The sequence below is a fragment of the Papaver somniferum genome, chromosome 2, assembly GCF_003573695.1.
Source record: "Papaver somniferum cultivar HN1 chromosome 2, ASM357369v1, whole genome shotgun sequence".
Classification (NCBI taxonomy): Eukaryota; Viridiplantae; Streptophyta; class Magnoliopsida; order Ranunculales; family Papaveraceae; genus Papaver; species Papaver somniferum.
Genome location: NC_039359.1, coordinates 112,501,854 through 112,522,045, shown reverse-complemented (window position 1 = coordinate 112,522,045; position 20,192 = coordinate 112,501,854). Strand labels below are relative to the sequence as shown.

Sequence of the window (20,192 nt, the reverse complement as noted above, 5' to 3'; positions counted from 1 at the left end):
GTTAATGGAATCTGTGTGGAACTCGTTGGTGCAGACAGGATAATGAATCGCTTCAGCAACAACTCATTGAGCCAAAACTTTAGTAAATCCCGCGTTTTACTCCATTCAAAAATTTTGAATTTCAAAATCAGTAAAATCTACCATATCCTTAGGTGCCTGATTTTTCTCTGGTCAATAGCCAGCTATAATACTTACCTTACTAATGAAAACATAATCACATTCTGTTTCAATGAGAATAGCCTAAATATACGGTTTCTTAACAACCAAAAATATCCTAGTATCTTTCCCTTTCCTATATCAACTGCAAATCAATCTCCGAATTTCATTATCAATCACTTTCTCATACCAAACATGGAAGAAGAAAACTCAACTCAAGTGGGCAATTTGGTTAATAAGTTTAAGCAGGTTGTATTGGATCTGGGAGACACTTCTGAAATCACTGATCTAAGTCAAGCAACAAGTATTGAAGTTGATGAAGAAACTAAGTGGGAGGCTAGCGCTATCGGGAAGATAATCTATGAAGGAAGGAGGAAAGCTGATACAGTGGCTAAACAAATTGGTTTTACATGGACATTTATGACTGCTGAAGATGTAAGAATCATTGAAACAGATCCCAACATTATGATCTTCAAGTTTAATGACTGGAACTGTTAAACAAGATTATTAATGAGAGGCCATGGAGTATTAACAGGAATCTCCTAGTGGTGCATGACTACATCCCAGGCATGATATGCACAGAAAAACACGGGGGATTTCAACAATTTTGGATTGTTCTTGAAGCACTGATGCCTGAGCACATGAATATTGCAGTTGTAACCAAAATAGGAGAACTAATGGGTGAAGTCATTGCCATTGAACCCAAAGATGCAATGCCAAATGGTAATGATCCAGTCAAGGTGTGTGTCAACATAGATCTCACAACACCTTTGAGAAGGGGAATTAAGGTTGTTACCAATGTTGGCCTTTCACGCTGGATAAAGTTTTTCTATGAAAGACAACCAAGTGGAATCTGTAAGAAATGTTATGTGATCAAGCATTGCAAAGTAGCTTGTAAAGATGCAAAAATATTTCTAGACAAAGCTCATGAGAAGCCCTATTTCTTTGGGAATGTCAGTCATATAAGAAAGAGTATAGCAATTACTTCAGCAAGCAAAGCTCCAGCATCAAACAAGAGTGGAAAAGCAATTGTGAAATCTGCAGTTTTTGTTCCCCCAAAAAACTGGTGTAGCAGTCAACTTGGATTTTTTACTCAACAAGGATGCCAATGGCAGTAATGATGAGGAAAACAGGCTTGGCAAGAGGCAAAGAGGAGAAGAAAATCAACCTGACAGGTCTTCTAACTCTACCAGCACCATTGCAATTCCAAACACAGATTCCTCAGCTGCTCAAAGGATCATCACCAGAGATGGCCAGAAAGCAAATGCAGAAAAGGAGAATCAGGTAAAAAAATTACACTTTTTTTCTTTAATACCAACCTTTACTGTTTTCAAGCTCACTCTTTATTACTTATTCTACATCATTTTATTTTTGCATTCACATCCTAATAAGTCCATTACATATACTAGGAATTTTACTTACAGCAAAAAAAATCATCTTTATTTTATCTTAATCATTGTTGTAAACATGAAAATTCTCTCATGGAATGTGCAAGGTTTTAAACTGCATCCACCAGAAATCACCTAAGTGACATTATTAGAGCTCAAAATCCTGACATTATTTTTCTTTGTGAAACTAAGATCAGTAAAAAAAATGTTAGCCTCTCTTAAAACAGAACCAATACCCTAATTGGGGTTACATTGAACCTGGAGGTCTTTCTGGAGGACTAGTTCTTCTTTGGAAAAATGGTTCCACATGTGACATAGTTAATACTCATTTGAATATGTTTAATACCATAGTTCAATCAGATCCCAGTAAGCCAAAATTTCTTTTAACTTGTATGTATGGTTACTCTAGTTACACAAAGAAAAAGGAACAATGGAGCTATATCCATCAGATCATTGAGAACAATAGCAACCCATGGGTAGTCCTAGATGACCTTAATTTTCACTTAGCAGATAATGAAGCTGGCTCCTCAAGTTCTTCTGATGGTTTGGTCAATAACATTGTTGCTAGCAGTGGCTTAGAAGATATAGGTTTTATTGGCAAAAACTTCACTTGGAGTAATAATAACATGGGATATCGTACTATCAAGTCTAGAATAGATATGGCCCTAGGAAATGGCAACTGGAATCTATATTTCCCTAATTCTAGACTCCATCACGGTAGACACATTTTTGTGTCCGATTTGTCTCGATTCTTTATATTGTTAGGGCTCATTTTTGTACTTATTATGGTGTTTTATTTATTTGTAGGTATTTTTGGCCAATAAACATTTTTGGAAAAAATTGGCTCGAAAAGTTGTCGGAAAGCACCCGGAGGACACTTGTTATTCGGACCCCCGGTTTGGACAAGGGGCACCCTCAGAACACCCCTTAAGGAAGCTTCTAAAGGCACCCCTACTCTGGATAGGGGGCGCCCCCTTTCTTTACAAATTCAAATTTCAAATTTGGCGGGAAAACAAACCAGCATGCATGTAGATTAGGGTTCGCATTCTTGGGAAGATTTAAGGAGATTCAATCTCGGATTTTTGTTGGGCTGGATTTCTTAGAGAATAACAGGGTTGGTATATGTGATTGGATCGAATGAATTGGGTTAGATCGACCGGGAAAAGGAAACAGAGGTGTTGTGGTCACGGTTTGCTGTTGGGATATTTTTTCGACAATTCAGGGAGATTAAAGGCTAGAAAAGCTTCCCCAACATTCGTAGTTATCTAATAAAGAGTTTGGAAGTATTGGGAGAGGTCAAATACACGTGAAGAGAGTTTGGCAGAAAGAAAACTCTGAAACTTGTTGTGGAGATAAACCAAGATTTTGGGGGAGATTTTAATCGAGCTGTGACCTATAAAAGGAGAAGGGATAAGTCATATAAGGGGTACGAATCCTTTCAGAGAAGTTTAGAACACCACAGAGCTCCAGAGATCGAGTTGCAGGAAAATACCTTATTCTGCTGCTGCTGCTGAAGAGGAAGAACACGAAGAACATTGACGCACAAGAAACTGTCGCAGAAAACTATCGTTGTTTCACAGCAGAACCTATGTGTCGTTCATCACAGCGGTTGCATTAGGTCTTTAGCTACTATTTCGCCCTGTAACAGTGATTCTGCAACACCAACAAAATGTTGCGAATCGTCTGTATTATCACTTTTCATCTTTTTAATCATCTTTTGAGCCATAAACAAATATTTTGAGATCATGATTAATATGAGGAGCTAAACCCCATTGTTGAGGCGATAGAGGAAGCTATTTTTCCAACAAAAAGTGGTACAATCTATTTTATTTAATTTATTGCAATTATTATTATGATTATTTGCCTTGAACTATTATTGAATATGATTTTTATTTGAGTGATTGTGATCTATTTTGATGGAGTATGCTTAGTTTATAGACTCTTGATGCTTCATACTTGGTATTTACAATTATTACTTGTGAAAATCTATTAGTTGCAATATTTTAGAATCAAAGTAAACGAGAAAATTGCATGAATATAAATATTTGGACCAAATCACTTTGAACTTGGAAAATAGTGGAATCTTAGCCTCAGTGTTCTTTTAATATTGATACCAACTTTGTCAGTGTCTGTTATAATTATTAGTGAGTTTTCTATTTAGTTTTGAATTTAAGTCTAAAGTTATCCTTCACAAGTTCGAGAATCGAATCACTTTTTATCACTATCTACAAATCACATCAATTTTTTGCGCCGACGCTGACTTGTTTTTAGGGTTTTAGATTTTTTTATTTTTTTATTTTTTTTATTTTTGTTCTTTTTTATGTTTTTGGGTATTTATCTTGTGTCTACAGGTTCTGGATCATAAAGAAAATTGAGCCAAAGAGTTTGGTGATTTCATAAAGACTTGGAGCTAAAGATTAAAGCAAAAAGAACAGAAAAAAAGACAATTTTATTTTAGAAAATTTTAGTTTAGGGTTTGTTTATTTTCTTTTAGAAAAAAAAAATTATATTAGGATTTATTATTTTTGTAATTTTTCTTTTCTTTTTGGACTTTGGGACTCTGGGACTCTGGGACATTATTTATTTTATTACCCTACGGAAGGGTACTTTAAATATAAACTGTTTGCAGAGAAGGAGGACAATTACGATACTGTCTCTGCACCTTGGGTTCGTACATTAGACATCGGAGTCAGTGGCCCGAGTCGACTACAACCGATTCATCCCCCGTCTGGAACGGGAGGTAAGATTTTATACACTCGCGAATCCCCTGTCAGCGAGTTACTGGACTCCTTCGTATGCATATATGTTGAGGAATGAATACAGACATTTGTTTTTATAGTAAAGAGCAAGGCATGGCCATACAAGATAAGGGTTCGGATTTCATCATCGTTCTCTTCTTTCCCGTTTTAGGAACACGTAACCTACGCGAATATAAGCCTAAAATTTTGACTAGAACGAGACCGATAGGGTAACGAGCTTAACAGGAAAGTCATTCGAAAAATATTGGTTACTCTTTTAAGCATACTTCGAAGTTCTTGACGGTTTCTGTAAGTTGAATGCGTGACTGCGCCGCCTTGTAATACCGGCGAGGCCTTGGGTATCAAAGCTCCACCGAGCTTCCCTCGCCTCTATTCAACTTACGTTAACTCGGATTGATTCTAGAGAGGTTTGCTTAAATTGTAACGAATTCCCGTTCGAAGGATTAGAAGCTGGTCTAGAAAAAATCTAAGTGGAGCCATCATGCTTTTTTTTGCTAGAAATCAATAGGTTTGATTTGGTTGAGTCGGCCTTGATCTATGTTTGCTTACCCTTCCAATTTAGAAAATTCTATTGTATGCCTGAACGTAAAAGAGACACACTAGGTAGATTTGTTAAAGAGAAACCTAGTAGTTCGAAGCGTCTCGATTACCTAAATCTAGAGAGTCCGACTTTTGAAGAGTCTGTTTTTGCACGTCCTTTGATTGAGGAGAGAATACTTATTGCTCCGATAGCGCCAGAAATGGCAACTTTGAAAGCTTTGTTGAATCCAACTAGGACTACTCGTCCCTCATGTATCAGGTTAGCTGAGACAGAAGCAACTTATGAATTTAAACTTGGGACCTTACAGCTGCTCCCAATCTTTTTAGGGAAAGAAAATGAAAACCCATATTTCCATGTTAGGGACTTTGAGGAAATTTGTAGTACCCTCATGATTAGAAACTTAGATGATGATGCTTTGAAACTTAGATTATTCCCATTTTCCCTGAAAGATAAAGCTAAATCGTGGCTATATAGTTTGGCTTCCAGGTCAATCGAAACGTATGAACAACTTACATCTGCCATTTTGAACAAGTTTTTCCCTAGGCACAAAACAACATCTATTAGGACGCAAATCTGCACGTTTTCTCAACAGGAGGGAGAAACTTTGTATAGGTATTTGGAAAGGTTTAATGAGTTATTAGCCCAATGTCCTCATCATGGTTTAGAAAAGGTTAGGTTAGTTCAGATCCTTTATGAGGGTTTAGATTATCCCACCACAACCACAATAGAATCTATGTGTACTGGTGGATTTGAGAACCAAACAGTTGATGACGCGATGACATATTTGCATGAAGTCGCCGAAAAAACCCAACAATGGGAAAGTAGTAGGGGACCCAAGAAAACAATTCTTCTTAGCATAGGAAACTTTAATAGGGTAGAAGGAGGCTATGAATCAGATGCCAAAATTGTTGTTATAGCGAAAAGGTTAGAAGCTTTAGAAGTGGGTAACACTAGTGGTAGATTTGAGCCTCTTTGGGAAGGCCAGAATAATGAAGAGCAAGCCAATGTTCTATATAATAACACTAGGTTTAATAATCGTCAGAAGTTTGACCCATATTCAGAAACCTATAATCCTGGTTGGAGGAACCATCCGAACTTTTCATGGTCTAAGGGCCAGAGTCAGGGTCAGTCTAATAATTCTAATGCTCCCTCAGGTTTTGGCTACACTAGGAATACATCAGGCCCAGAAAATAAAACGACTAGCTTAGAGGAATCTATTAAGATGTTAGAAAAAACTCAGGAAATGTTATCACAGAGCCATGTTAGTTTTCAACAGGAAACCAAGCAGAATTTTCAAACTAATGCTCAGAGCCTTGCTAAGTTAGAACTTCAAGTCGGCCAAATAGCTAAGACCTTAAGTGAGAGAGATAATGGTAGGTTTCCTAGTCAGACTAATCCCAATCTTAGAGGAGTTCATGAAGTAGGTACAAAACCATAGAATCAATTGAATGCTATTAAAACCCTTAGGAGTGGTAGAATAGTAGAAAATCAGGTAACCATGCCCGATAGTGAACATACTGTAGTTCACCCCTCAGGATCACTGCTAAGGAAACTGATAAAATTTCTGATGATGCCAACTCAATCCCTGAGAGGTCTGATTCTGTGCCTAGAGCCCCATTTCCTCATCTATTAGTACCAACAAAGAAGGAATCGAACTTTAATGACATATTAGAGGTTTTTAAGCAAGTTACCATAAACCTTCCTTTATTAGATGCAATTAGGAAAATTCCTGCTTATGCCAAGTTCCTTAAGGATATGTGTACGCGAAAGCGAAAACTTAGCTCCATAAGAAAGCCTTTTTATCTAGTCACGTAAGTTCAATTATTCAAAACACTACAACTCCAAAGTACAAAGACCTAGGTTCCCCTACCATTGCTTGTACAATAGGTAAACGTTGGGTAGAAAAAGCTTTACTTGACTTAGGAGCCAGTGTGAACCTACTTCCGTACCATGTGTACTTACAACTAAGACTTGGTGAAATGAAACCTACTCATATAACACTGCAGTTAGATGATAGGTCTGTTAAAATTCCTCGAGGTGTTATTGAGGATGTCCTTATTGAGGTCGACAAGTTTATCTATCCAGTGGATTTCGTGGTCCTAGATACCCAACCTGTCCCTGACCCAGAGAACCAGATACCTGTGATTTTAGGTCGCCCATTTTTAGATACGTATAATGCGATCATTAATTGTCGAAATGGTGTGATGAGTTTATCTTTTGGTAATATGACTATGAAGATGAACATTTTTAATGTCAGTAAGATACCTCATGAGCTAGATGACACATGTGTTGAATAGGTGAACATGATAGAAGCCTTAGTTCAGGAGTCATTACCAAACATTTTGTTTGAAGACCCATTAGAAAGTTGTCTATCCCATTTTGGTTTAGATTTTGACGAAGATAGCACTATTGAACAGGTGAATGCTCTATTAGATTCTACCTCCGTGTTAGACACTGATAGATGGAAAGCTAGGTTCGAACCGTTGCCAGTTTCTGAGACTACCCTAATTCCTTCTTTAGAAGAGCCCCCAAAGTTGGACCTTAAACCACTACCCGATACTCTAAAGTATGTGTTTTTAGGCCCATCTGAGACTTTACCTGTGATTGTAGCTTCCGATTTGGATAGTGATCAGGAAAGTAGGCTAGTAAATGTACTTCAAGATAATAAGGAAGCTTTAGGGTGGACTATAGCAGACATTAAGGGTGTAAGTCCTACTGTGTGTATGCATCAGATTCATTTAGAGGAAGACTCCAAACCTTCTAGGGAGATGCAACGTCGACTGAACCCTAACATGAAAGAGGTAGTAAGAAAAGAGGTGCTTAAGTTGTTAGATGCGGGTATTATTAACCCAATTTCAGACAATAAGTGGGTCAGCCCTGTTCAGGTTGTCCCCAAGAAATCAGGTATCACTGTAGTCCAGAATGATAATAATGAATTAATCCCAACCCGAGTGACCACGGGATGGCGTGTGTGTATTGACTATAGGAAATTGAACAAGGTCACAAGGAAGGACCACTTTCCCCTTTCCTTCATCGACCAGATGCTAGAGAGATTAGCTGGACATAGTCACTATTGCTTTTTAGATAACTACTCCGGTTATAATCAGATCATTATTGCCCTAGAAGACCAAGAGAAAACCACTTTTACCTGTCCCTTTGGTACCTTTGCGTATAGACGCATGCCTTTCGGGCTTTGTAACGCCCCTGCGACTTTTCAGCGTTGCATGATGAGCATATTTTCTGACATGGTAGAACGGTTGTTAGAGGTCTTTATGGATGATTTTTCAGTGTTTGGTTCATATTCTGATGAGTGCTTGCATCATTTGACATTAGTGTTGACTAGGTGTAAGGAAAAGAATTTAGTGCTTAATTGGGAAAAATTCCATTTCATGGTTGAATCAGGAATTGTCTTAGGGAACATTGTTTCTTCAAAGGGTATAGAGGTAGACAAAGCCAAAGTTGACCTTATTAAGACTCTACAGGTCCCAAAAACCGTAAAAGATATTAGGTTATTCTTAGGGCATGCAGGTTTTTACCGTCGATTCATTAAGGAAAGCTTGATTTCTAGACCTCTTTGCAATTTGCTTGCAAAAGATGTTAAGTTTGTCTTTGATGATGCTTGCTTAAAGGCTTTTGATAAGATTAAAACATTACTCACTACTGCCCCGATAGTCCAGGCACCTAACTGGAACCTACCCTTTGAAATTATGTGTGATGCTTCAGATTATGCTATAGGCGTTGTGCTAGGTCAGCGAGAAAACAAATTACTCCATGTGATTTACTATGCTAGCAAAACTCTGAATGATGCCCAAATGAACTATACAACTACCGAGAAGGAATTGCTAGCCATCGTGCTTGCCTTGGATAAGTTTAGATCCTATTTATTAGGTTCTAAGAACGTAATCTATACTAATCATGCTGCTTTGAAATACCTTTTGTCTAAGAAGGATACCAAACCTAGATTGATTAGATGGATCCTTTTGTTACAAGAATTTTTTCCAGACATTAGAGACAAAATGGGTGCGGAGAATATAGTAGCAGACCACTTGTCTAGGCTAGTTGTTAGTTCCCCTAATAATTCCCTTCCTATAAGGGACAGTTTTCCTGATGAAAAATTGTTCTCTGTTTCCCAATCACCTTGGTATGCAAATATAGTGAATTATCTTGTTACTGGTCGAATACCTCAACATTTGGGTAAGCAAGATCGTTCTAGGTTTTTAGCCGAGGTTAAGCATTTCTTTTGGGACAATCATTATCTGTTTAAGTATTGTCCAGACCAGATTATTAGGAGATGTGTATCTGAGAGTGACCAGTCTAGTATTATCTCCTTTTGTCATCAACATGCATGTGGGGGTCATTTTAGTGCTAAGAAGACTGCTGCTAAGATTTTGCAGTGTGGATTTTACTGGCCTTCGTTGTTTAAAGATTACCATAGTCATTGTGTTTCTTGTGAGTGTTGCCAGAAGTTAGGAACCATTTTCCGTAGAAATATGATGCCTTTGAACCCTATTTCAGTGATTGAGGTCTTTGATGTGTGGGGCATTGATTTTATGGGTCCATTTCCTATTTCATTTGGTTATCTTTACATACTTGTCGCTGTAGATTATGTGTCTAAGTGGGTTGAGGCGGTTCCGTGTAAAACGAATGACCACAGGGTCGTAGTCCAGTTTTTGAAATAGAATATACTTACAAGTTTTGGTACGCCGCGAGCTATAATTAGTGATGGAGGTTCACACTTTTGTAATAGACAGTTTGCTCTTCTAATGAAACAATACTGTATTACCCATAAAGTAGCAACCCCATATCACCCTCAGACTAGTGGTCAGGTAGAGGTTTCCAATAGGGAAATTAAACGTATTCTAGAGAAAACAGTTAATCCAAATAGGAAAGACTGGTCGTCGAGGCTTATTGATGCCTTATGGGCTTACCGTACTGCGTTTAAGACACCCGTTAAAATGTCACCTTATCGTTTAGTGTTTGGAAAGGCATGTCACCTGCCTGTTGAGTTAGAGCATCGATCCTATTGGGATATTAAGAACTTAAACTTTTCACTTGACAAGGAAGGAGCTCAAAGAAATCTCCAGCTCAATGAGTTGGACGAGATTCGTAGAGATGCATACGATTGTGCTAAGGAGTATAAGTTTAAGACACCCATTGGAATGTCACCTTATCGTTTAGTGTTTGGTAAGGCATGTCACCTGCCTGTTGAGTTAGAGCATCGAGCCTATTGGTCTATTAAGAACTTAAACTTTTCACTTGACAAGGAAGGAGCTCAAAGAAAGCTCCAGCTCAATGAGTTGGACGAGATTCGTAGAGATGCATACGATTGTGCTAAGGAGTATAAGAACAAAATGAAACTTGTGCATGATAGGAATATTTTACAAAAGTCATTTTCTCCAGGTCAAAAAGTTCTTCTGTATGACACTCGTTTGCATCTATTCCCCGGGAAGTTGCGCTCTCGGTGGACCGGTCCTTTTGTTGTCTGTACTGTTTTTCCTCATGGCGCTGTTGAGATTGAGACACCAGATGGTAGTAGTTCTTCGAAGGTTAACGGTCAGCGATTGAATCCCCTTTTAGAGCCTTTTCCTACAGGTGATGTTGAGGAGGTCCCTCTAGAGGACCCTGTTTACCTTGATTGACCATCGAGGCGATTTTGTATGTTGTATAATATTTTTGTAGGTTTTTGGTTACACTTCACCCAGGTACTATATTTCCGACTTCTCTCTTTACTATTTCCTCATGTTACTTATATTTTTGGTACTGTTCTTTAATTAGAAACATTGAGTATAATGTTAGATTTAAGTTTGAGGGTGAGGTAGAACTTTTTGTTACCTTTTCGTTGCAATAAATAAACTCCAGAACCTAGAAATTTATCCCTATTAAGGATGGCACTAACCAATCTAAGTGGATGGAAGCATTTTGGTTGTAGGAGTTGAGGAACCAATCTGACTAGATGGCAACATCTAAAGAGTCTATTGATAAAAGCACAAAGCTCAAGTGTTAGAAATAACATGATAATTTCACCATATCTCGTTGAGTCCTTTTCACTTCTGTTTTTATTTTGTTTTGTTTTTAAACTATGTTTCTCTAAGTGATTAGGTGGGGCTCACGATTCAAGTTGTTACCAATGCTAGGGTGAATTATAGTGATTGAGATACAAAAAAAAAAGATAAACTGAGACCAGACCATCAGACCAACTGGAATAAATTCAATAAAGTCGACCACTGGAACCCTTGTATATGCCAGTTGTGTTGACCTAGAGTTAGGATTATCAATCACTGGTTCCCTTGTATATGCCAGTGTGTTGATATTAGTCAGACTAGTATCTCAGTCCATTAGGATAGGTTCATTTTGGCGGAGGCCTTCAGACAGATATGAGAAACACCGTTCACCTAGTAAACATCAAAACCATCTATGTTTTTCTCTATACCCATCTTCTTGATATATCCATGTGATTAGTTTTGACTCCGGATATTGATGTCCATAGTGCGACTATCTGAGTAGAGCTCTGTCACTTCATATGAATTTTGGTATGCTTGAGTGCGAACTCGTGTACAACAATTGGAATTTCGCATCAGGGTACTTCCTCCTGTAGTCAATAAGTATGCCAACCAAGGAGATTCTTTAGTGCCTTCCAAGGTTCTGTGTAGATAGCTATGATCTGGAATAAAGGTTTTGTGGGTATACCTCTGGTGAGCCCTCCTGAGATTATAACTCGGCCACTAGGGACACCTAGGGATTTAAAGGCTTATTACATACGCTAAATGCAATCGACGATGCCTGCGACAGTGAGTTAGGATTTTATTTATATTTTATTTTTGCTCGAGGACTAGCAAATAATAGGTTTGGGGGTATTTGATAGACACATTTTTGTGTCCGATTTGTCTCGATTCTTTATATTGTTAGGGCTCATTTTTGTACTCATTATGGTGTTTTATTTATTTGTAGGTATTTTTGGCCAATAAACATTTTTGGAAAAAAATTGGCTCGAAAAGTTGTCGGAAAGCACCCGGAGGACACTTGTTGTTCGGACCCCGGGTTTGGATAAGGGGCACTCTCAGGACACCCCTTAAGGCAGCTGCTAAAGGCACCCCTACTCTGGATAGGGGGCGCACCCTTTCTTCACAAATTCAAATTTCAAATTTGGCGGGAAAACAAACCAGCATGCATGTAGATTAGGGTTCGCATTCTTGGGAAGATTTAAGGAGATTCAATCTTGGATTTTTGTTGGGCTGGACTTCCTATAGCATAACAGGGTTGGTATATGTGATTGGATCGAATGAATTGGGTTAGATCGACCGAGAGAAGGAAACAGAGGTGTTGTGGTCACGGGTTGCTGTTGGGATATTTTTTCGACAATTCAGGGAGATTAAAGGCTAGAAAATCTTCCCCAACATTCGTAGTTATCTAATAAAGAGTTTGGAAGTATTGGGAGAGGTCAAATACGCGTGAAGAGAGTTTGGAAAAAAGAAAACTCTGAAACTTGCTGTGGAGATAAACTAAGATTTTGGGGGAGATTTAATCGAGTTGTGGCCTATAAAAGTAGAAGGGATAAGTCATATAAGGGGTACGAATCCTTTCAGAGAAGTTTAGAACACCACAGAGCTCCAGAGATCGAGTTGTAGGAAAATACCTTATTCTGCTGCTGCTGCTGAAGAGGAAGAACACGAAGAACATTGACGCACAAGCAACTGTCGCAGAAAACTATCATTGTTTCACAACAGAACCTATGTGTCGTTCATCACAGCGGTTGCATTAGGTCTTTAGCTACTATTTCGCCCTGTAACAGTGATTCTGCAACACCAACAAACTGTTGCGAATCGTCTGTATTATCACTTTTCATCTTTTGAGCCATAAACAAATATTTTGAGATCATGATTAATATGAGAAGCTAAACCCCATTGCTGAGGCGATAGAGGAAGCTATTTTTCCAACAAAAAGTGGTACAATCTATTTTATTTAATTTATTGCAATTATTATTATGATTATTTGCCTTGAACTATTATTGAATATGATTTTTATTTGAGTGATTGTGATCTATTTTGATGGAGTATGCTTAGTTTATAGACTCTGATGCTTCATACTTGGTATTTACAATTATTATTTGTGAAAATCTATTAGTTGCAATATTTTAGAATCAAAGTAAATGAGAAAATTGCATGAATATAAATATTTGGACCAAATCACTTTGAACTTGGAAAATAGTGGAATCTTAGCCTCAGTGTTCTTTTAATATTGATACCAACTTTGTCAGTATTTGTTATAATTATTAGTGAGTTTTCTATTTAGTTTTGAATTTAAGTCTAAAGTTATCCTTCACAAGTTCGAGGATCGAATCACTTTTTATCACTATCTACAAATCATATCACATCAGCTTTCCCAAATAGGAAGTGATCATTGTCCTGTAATGCTAGACACTGATATCACTACTCCCAACTGTTGGAAACCTTTTAAGTTCTTCCTAACCTGGTTAAATAATAAATCTTGTACTACTATTATCACTAATGCTTGGAAATCTAGTGTTTCTGGTTCACCTGGTTATCAGCTAGTCTCAAGATTGTCATATACAAGAAGAGAACTCTCTTTGAGGAATAAAGAACATTTTGGTAACATCAATCAAAAGGTGGAAAATCTCCAATTAGAACTCAAGCAACTTCAAGAACTCCCACAAGCTACAAGTACTGAATGCAATATTATCAAAGTAAGCAATGAACTCAATAAATGGCACAAAATCAAGTCAGAATTCTATCAGCAGAAATCCAGAGATCACTTCATTAAGGATATGGACTCCAACAGAAAATTCTTTCATACTAAGGTGAACAAAAGAAGAAAAATAAATAACATTGATGTCATTTAAGATCACAGTAATAACTGGTTGCAATCTAGAGAAGACATTGCTCAGCATCTGACACATCATTTCAAGAGCATCAGCGCTACAAGTAATCCTGTGATAAATGATTACCTTTAAACCAATATTCCTTCAATCATCTCAGTGGAAGAAAATGAATCTCTCACAAGAATCCCAAGTAATGAAGAATTATTTGCTACTCTTAAGAGTATGGAAAACTGGAGCTCACCTAGACCAGAGGGATTTCAAGTTGGCTTTTATAAGATTCAATGGGCCACAGTTGGGGATGATGTCTGTAATATGGTTAAAAGATTTTTTCAAACAAGACATATTCTCAAGCAGATTAACCAGACTTACATCTCCTTAATTCCAAAAAAGAAGAAGTGTACTTGTGTTGCTGATTATAGGCCAATTGGCCTATGCAATACTTCTTACAAGATTATTTCCAAGGTGTTAGTTAACAGAATGAAGCCCATGATGGAGAAACTCATATCCCCTTATCAAGCTGCATATGTTTCTGGCAGATTAATCAGTGACAATACTGTCATTGCTCAAGAAATAATTTACTCAATGAAGAAAAAAAGAGGTGAAAATGGGTGGCTGGCACTAAAGCTTGATATGTCAAAGGCATTTGACAGGTTAGAGTGGCCTTTCTTGCTTAAAGTTCTAGGCTATTTTGGGTTTAATGATGATTTTTGTGAACTCATTCAACAATGCATCAGTACAACTCAACTTCCAGACATGCTAAATGGTTCTCCATGTGATACTTTTACACCTACAAGAGGAATTAGGCAAGGTGACCCTCTGTCACCATACATATTCATTCTAGCTATGGAGTTTCTCTCAAGGCAACTCACAACAGCTAAACAAGACAACAAAATAAAAGGTATTAAAGTGGCTTCTTTATCAGCAGCTATTAATCATCTACTTTTTGCAGATGATTGCTTGATCTTTACTCAAGAAAATGTTACTTCAGTCAACAACTTACTAGAGTTACTTCACAACTTCAGTTCTCAGTCAGGCCAGGTTATCAACTTTGAAAAAAGTGATGTATACTTCAGCAAGAAAACTAAGCCAGATGAGCTCAAAAGAAAAGTATCTAGGGTCTCTACTCATCATTGGTCATTCAAAGCAGGAAGCTTTTAAAAGCATCAAAGATAACTTTGAAAGCAGGTTTAATTCTTGGTCATCTACTTCTCTTTCTCAAGCAGGCAGGGGTACAATGATAAAACATGTAATCAATGTTGTACCTATTTACCAGATGGGCACCTTCAAGATGCCAGCAAACCTTCTTAAACAACTTACAACCATTGAGAGGAAGTTTTTCTGGGGTTATCATAATAACAGAGGTCATAATCCAATTTCCTGGATGAATGTGTGCAGGCCAACTGAAATGGGGGGTTTAGCTTTTAGAGATCTGGAAAAACTCAATTTAGCTCTCCTTACAAAATTGGCTTGGAGAATCCGCAATGAACTTAACACCCTAATGGCTCAAACTCTCTCAAGCAAATATTTCAGGTCTAGAGACTTACTTCATCAGCACATCTCAGTTGACAGTTTCTCTTACACATGGAATGGGATTTTAAAGGGTCTTGAAATTGTCAGGCAGAACTACTTCATGGAGATCAACAATGGCAAGAAAACAAGAATATGGAGAGATAGATGGATCCCTGGTATGTCTCAACCTCCTATTTCTCAGAATGAATTTTTTAGGTTCTATGAGTTTGTAGAAGATCTAATGGTACAAAAAACTGCTCAATGGAATACTCACCTTATCACCACTTTATTTGATGCTGATACTGCACTCAAAATTCAAGCACTTTATATAGATAAAAGCAAGGAAGACTCCATGATATGGATGCCATCTAAAGATGGAGTATTCTCTGTAAAAAGCACATCCAAAATGCTTACCTACAATGACAGAAAAGTTCAAATAGAAGGCAGAACTATTGATAGAAAGATCTGGAAAAGTTTATGGAAATGTAAAGTTGCACAAAGGATAAAACTATTTGCTTGGAAATGTATAAGAGGTATTCACAGTACCAAGTTCAGCAGGCCAATTTATAACAGAAGTACTGAAACCAGCTGTGAAGTTTGTGGGGGAAATGAAGAAACAATAGAGCATATTATTTTTGATTGTAGGCATGCCAGAGCAGTATGGAGAGGCATAAGCATCAACATTGATGTTGTCAGAGCTAACTGCAGCACAGTTTTCGAGTGGGTTACTAGTTGGTTCTCTACCTCAAATCAAAACAAAGATGAGAAATGGTAGTATTCTCTTATGATTGGTGCTTGGATAATTTGGAAAGGTCGTTGTGATTTAGTTTTCCAGGAAGTCTCCTTAAACCCTCTAAACTCCATACATAAAATACATTACCATCTGGCATCTCATTTGCATGAAACTCATAATGCTGCATCTTTAATTTTTAATGTCTCTAAGTGGAAACCTCTTTTAGAAACCATTGTTAAATTTAACATAGATGGATCTTATGATGCTGACACTAATCAATATGGAATTGGCATTGTGCTGCGTGATTCAACAGGAGAATGCATTGGGACGAAAAGAACCTATGGAGGTGGAGCACTAAACCCAGAAGTTGTCGAGTGTATGGTTGTTCGTGGAGCACTACAATGGGCGAAAAGCTTAAACTACTCAATAATTCAGTTTGAAGCGGATGCAAAGCTCGTTATACAATCCATTAATGGTCACTCACTAGTCATTCAATGGGAGAACAGAAATCTAATAAAGGAGATCAAACATCTAAGATCTAGTTTTATTTTATGTCATTTTGATGATACCCAGGTCGCTGACGTCTTAGCTAAGTCAGCAAGAGAAACAAAATTCTCTGATGAACAATTTAGTAATTTTGATTCGGTAATTTGTAATCTCCTTTTAGGAGACCAAAATGCGACTCATTAATAAAATTATTTTTCGTATCAAAAAAAAATGTTAGAAAATTGTCCAGCATCAAAAATAGAGGAAAAAATTCCCCACTTTTAGAAAAAACCAATTAAATCCACATGTGCGAGTTCTCACGTGCGAGAAAATGACAGAAATACCCACCACCGTTAAGATCCTGCCACGTATGCTAATCATCCGAAGGACCTAGAGGAGGACCAGAAGCACGTGATAGACTAATATAGTTACTAAAACAATATGACTTCCGTGTCCTTCCTCCTAGATTGCTCCACGTCGCTGATGTCCTTCCATCTGACCGTTGATCTCGAGTTTAAATTAACAACAAATGAAGAAGAACTCGATTAAATCTCGAGTTTAAATTAACTTATCTCTCTATGTTCTCTTCTGTTCTATCTTTAGTCTTATAGATCCGAAATAAGTGAAGATGAGAGCGATATTAGATCGTGAGAATAGGTGGGTTAAAAAGGTAGTTTGCACTATCGTCACGTGCGTATCGTCCTCCTCTAGGTTCGTCGGATGATTAGCATTTGTAGCAGGATCTTAGCGGAGTAGGTGTTTAAGTCTTTTGCTAGCACGTGAGAGCCCACGCATGTGGACTTAAATGGTTTTTCTAACAGTCGGGAATCTTTCCAACTATTTTTAACGTTAGGACAATTTTCTAATATTGTACCCCGTTTTGGGGGATTTTTCCAATTTTTCCTTCCGTCTACTGTCTGCTGGCTATTGTGGAATGAAAGAAATGCCGGAATTTTCAAAGAGTGTTAGAGCACTGCTCGGTCAAACTCGCAAGCGTTGCTATCTCAAGCTTGTTTGTCAAGTTTAGTTACCAAAACTATAATTCTTGATTTCTAGTCTCCTTACAACTAAGTCTTGGATTATGATAGCAAATATAGTTGAGTTTTAGACTTCATGGCGTTCATCGATTGAATACGAAGAAATACTAAGGGGGGCTTGTGGAACTTCATCAATAAAAGGTACGTGGAGACTTGAACTCATGTACCCCTGAAAATATTGGTCACAAGAAAGACCAATTCCTTCTGGCATAAAAACACAGCCGGATTTTACAGACCTTCGAGAAGACTGATTATTTCACTTTTTTCAAAAAAAAATAGTCGTTAGGGACCTTTTTTATATATATAGGGACCTCATCCGTGGACCTGATTTGCCCCAAAATTTCTCATTGTATTCCCTCTCACTCCATATACTCCACAAATACTCATTTCATACCTCCACAATGACATCATTTAATTCAAATGATGATCTATCCATCATTAAAGCATGGTACACGGGAACTCGAGTTAGAATCTAAAAAAGCGGCGGTCTAACAACACCACCCAATATTTCTCTTAGCAATCTGTATGTACTAATTCCGAAATACTTTCTAGAGAATCAACTAGACAGTTAGACTCAATCTAGTTTAAAGTATCTCAAGGAGTTATTATCTCTCTCTTGTTTTGATTTACTCAAGCTAATAGAAATCAGCGAGTCTTTAATCAAACACAAGGAATAACTTGGATGGTACCAAAGACCAGTATCCAAGGATCAATCAATCACAATCAACAACCAAAGGTTGGATTATTCTAATTGATGATCTAAACGCACAACTTGTATTATTTCAATTACAAAGATAAAACAATATAATGCGGAAATTGAAATAACACAGATACCAGAAATTTTGTTAACGAGGAAACCGCAAATGAAGAAAAACCCCGGGACTTAGTCCAGATTAAACACACACTGTATTAAGCCACTACAGACACTAGCCTACTCCAAGATAACTTCGAACTGGACTGTAGTTGAACCCCATTCAGTCTCCCACTGATCCAAGGTACAGTTGTACTCCCTACGCCTCTGATCCCAGCAGGATACCGCTCACTTGATTCCCTTAGCTGATCACACCCACAACTAAGAGGTGCTACGACCCAAAATCGCAGGCTTTGACAATAAACAAATCTGTCTCACACAGACAAGCCTATCAAAGGATCAATCTGTCTCCCACAGATAAAACCTAAAGGTTTTGTTCCGTATTTTGATAATAATCAAGGTGAACAGGAACTAATTGATAATCCAGTCTTAGATTCCCGAAGAACAACCTAGAATTATCAATCACCTCACAAAAATCTTAATCGTATGGTAGCGAAACAAGATGTTGCGGAATCACAAACAATGAGATGAATATGTTTGTGATTACTTTTTATATCTTTCCTATCGGAGATATCAATCTCAATCCAATCAATCTGATTGTACTCGTACGATAGAAGATGAAAGATCAGATCACACAACTACGATAAAAGTAGTATCGGTCTGGCTTCACAATCCCAATGAAGTCTTTAAGTCATTAACCTGGTTTTGGAAGAAGAAAACCAAAGGTTAAAGGAGAAACGACTCTAGAACGCAAACTAGTATCACACGTAAGGTGTGGGGATTAGTTTTGCACAATATTAGATGTCTCCTTTACATAGTATTTCAAATCAGGGTTTGCAATCAATGTTAGCTTAGTAACAAAGCATTCAATATTCACCGTTAGATGAAAACTTGATTTAGATTCAAGCTAATATTTCTCAACCGTTAGATCGATAACTTAGCTTGTTACATACACTTGACAATGCACACTTCTAGGTTTGTTAACCGTACCCAAACGTATGCACTTGTTGGTTCAACAATATTTAACCAAATGATTAGCCATATGAGCATTTCGTATCAATCATGTTCTTCTTCACCATAACTAGTTCAAATGACTTCAAGATGAACTAGTTAGAGAGTTGTTCAATTGCAAGGAAATCTCATGTACTACACAAGACACAATTGAAGCAAAGATGATTTGATTCACTTGAATCGGTTCATGAACTTTTATAGCCACAGTTTGCAAACTGCATTCCTTAGTTTTTTTAAGTTTAAGTTCAGAAATCATCTTCAAATATATAACCTTTTCAAGTTCGCAGACTAGGTTCACGGACTTAAGTTACCGGGCAAAGTTTACAAACTCTAGAAGAAATTCTCGGGTATGAGAACTTCGCCGGTTCGCGGACTGGGTTCGCGGACATAGTTTCACGCAAGTAGTTTGTCAACTCCAGCAGAAATTTTCGGGTTTGAGAACTTCGGAAATTCGCGGACTTGGCTCACGCCATTCTTCTGGTTCTCTTGATCAAAAAAGTTCGCAAACTTTGGTTCAAGGAATGAGACTTATACATAAATGTGTTTCCACAACAATGCTTATGTCTACCATTGGTTATGTAATCTAAACTCTCATTTCAATCATTGAAACATTTTAAGAGGACGTTATATAGTTGTTACACCATTTCTCGTCAAAGAAATTTTCAAGATGATTGAAACATATCATGACTTTCGTCACATGGTAAAAATAAACTTGATCGAAGCGAAAAGCTTACCAACACATATTTGGAGATATAGATAGGCGAGGTATACTCGGCTCGAAATACCAAATATGTGTAATCAAAATCTATATATATAGCATACGACTTTTTGTCTCAAAGAGTAGGAGATAGAGTAGATATACTTTTGAGTGATAGATAAGTTCAAGTCTTCACATACCTTTTTGTCGAGAAGTTCCACCGGTTCC

At 37.5% G+C, this 20,192-nt stretch overlaps 1 protein-coding gene across 1 annotated transcript; it reads left to right on the top strand.

The window, feature by feature from the left end:
• The first annotated feature begins 1,276 nt into the window (after positions 1-1,276).
• LOC113351764 lies at positions 1,277-17,059 on the top strand. The gene is made up of 7 exons (XM_026595699.1): positions 1,277-1,440; positions 1,954-2,261; positions 13,838-14,718; positions 14,828-15,920; positions 16,149-16,378; positions 16,496-16,567; positions 17,012-17,059. The coding sequence occupies exons 1-7, from the start codon at positions 1,277-1,279 to the stop codon at positions 17,057-17,059; spliced, it is 2,796 nt and encodes a 931-aa protein (XP_026451484.1).
• The last annotated feature ends 3,133 nt before the right edge of the window (positions 17,060-20,192 follow it).

What these genes read in the sequence shown, in the direction of transcription:
- LOC113351764 (XM_026595699.1), top strand. Translation starts at nt 1,277, where the DNA reads ATGAGGAAAACAGGCTTGGCAAGAGGCAAAGAGGAGAAGAAAATCAAC. An exon ending in ATGCAGAAAAGGAGAATCAG is followed by an intron (nt 1,441 to 1,953) that starts GTAAAAAAATTA and finishes TGGTTACTCTAG; the next exon opens with TTACACAAAGAAAAAGGAAC. An exon ending in TTGAAGCGGATGCAAAGCTC is followed by an intron (nt 16,379 to 16,495) that starts GTTATACAATCC and finishes GATGATACCCAG; the next exon opens with GTCGCTGACGTCTTAGCTAA.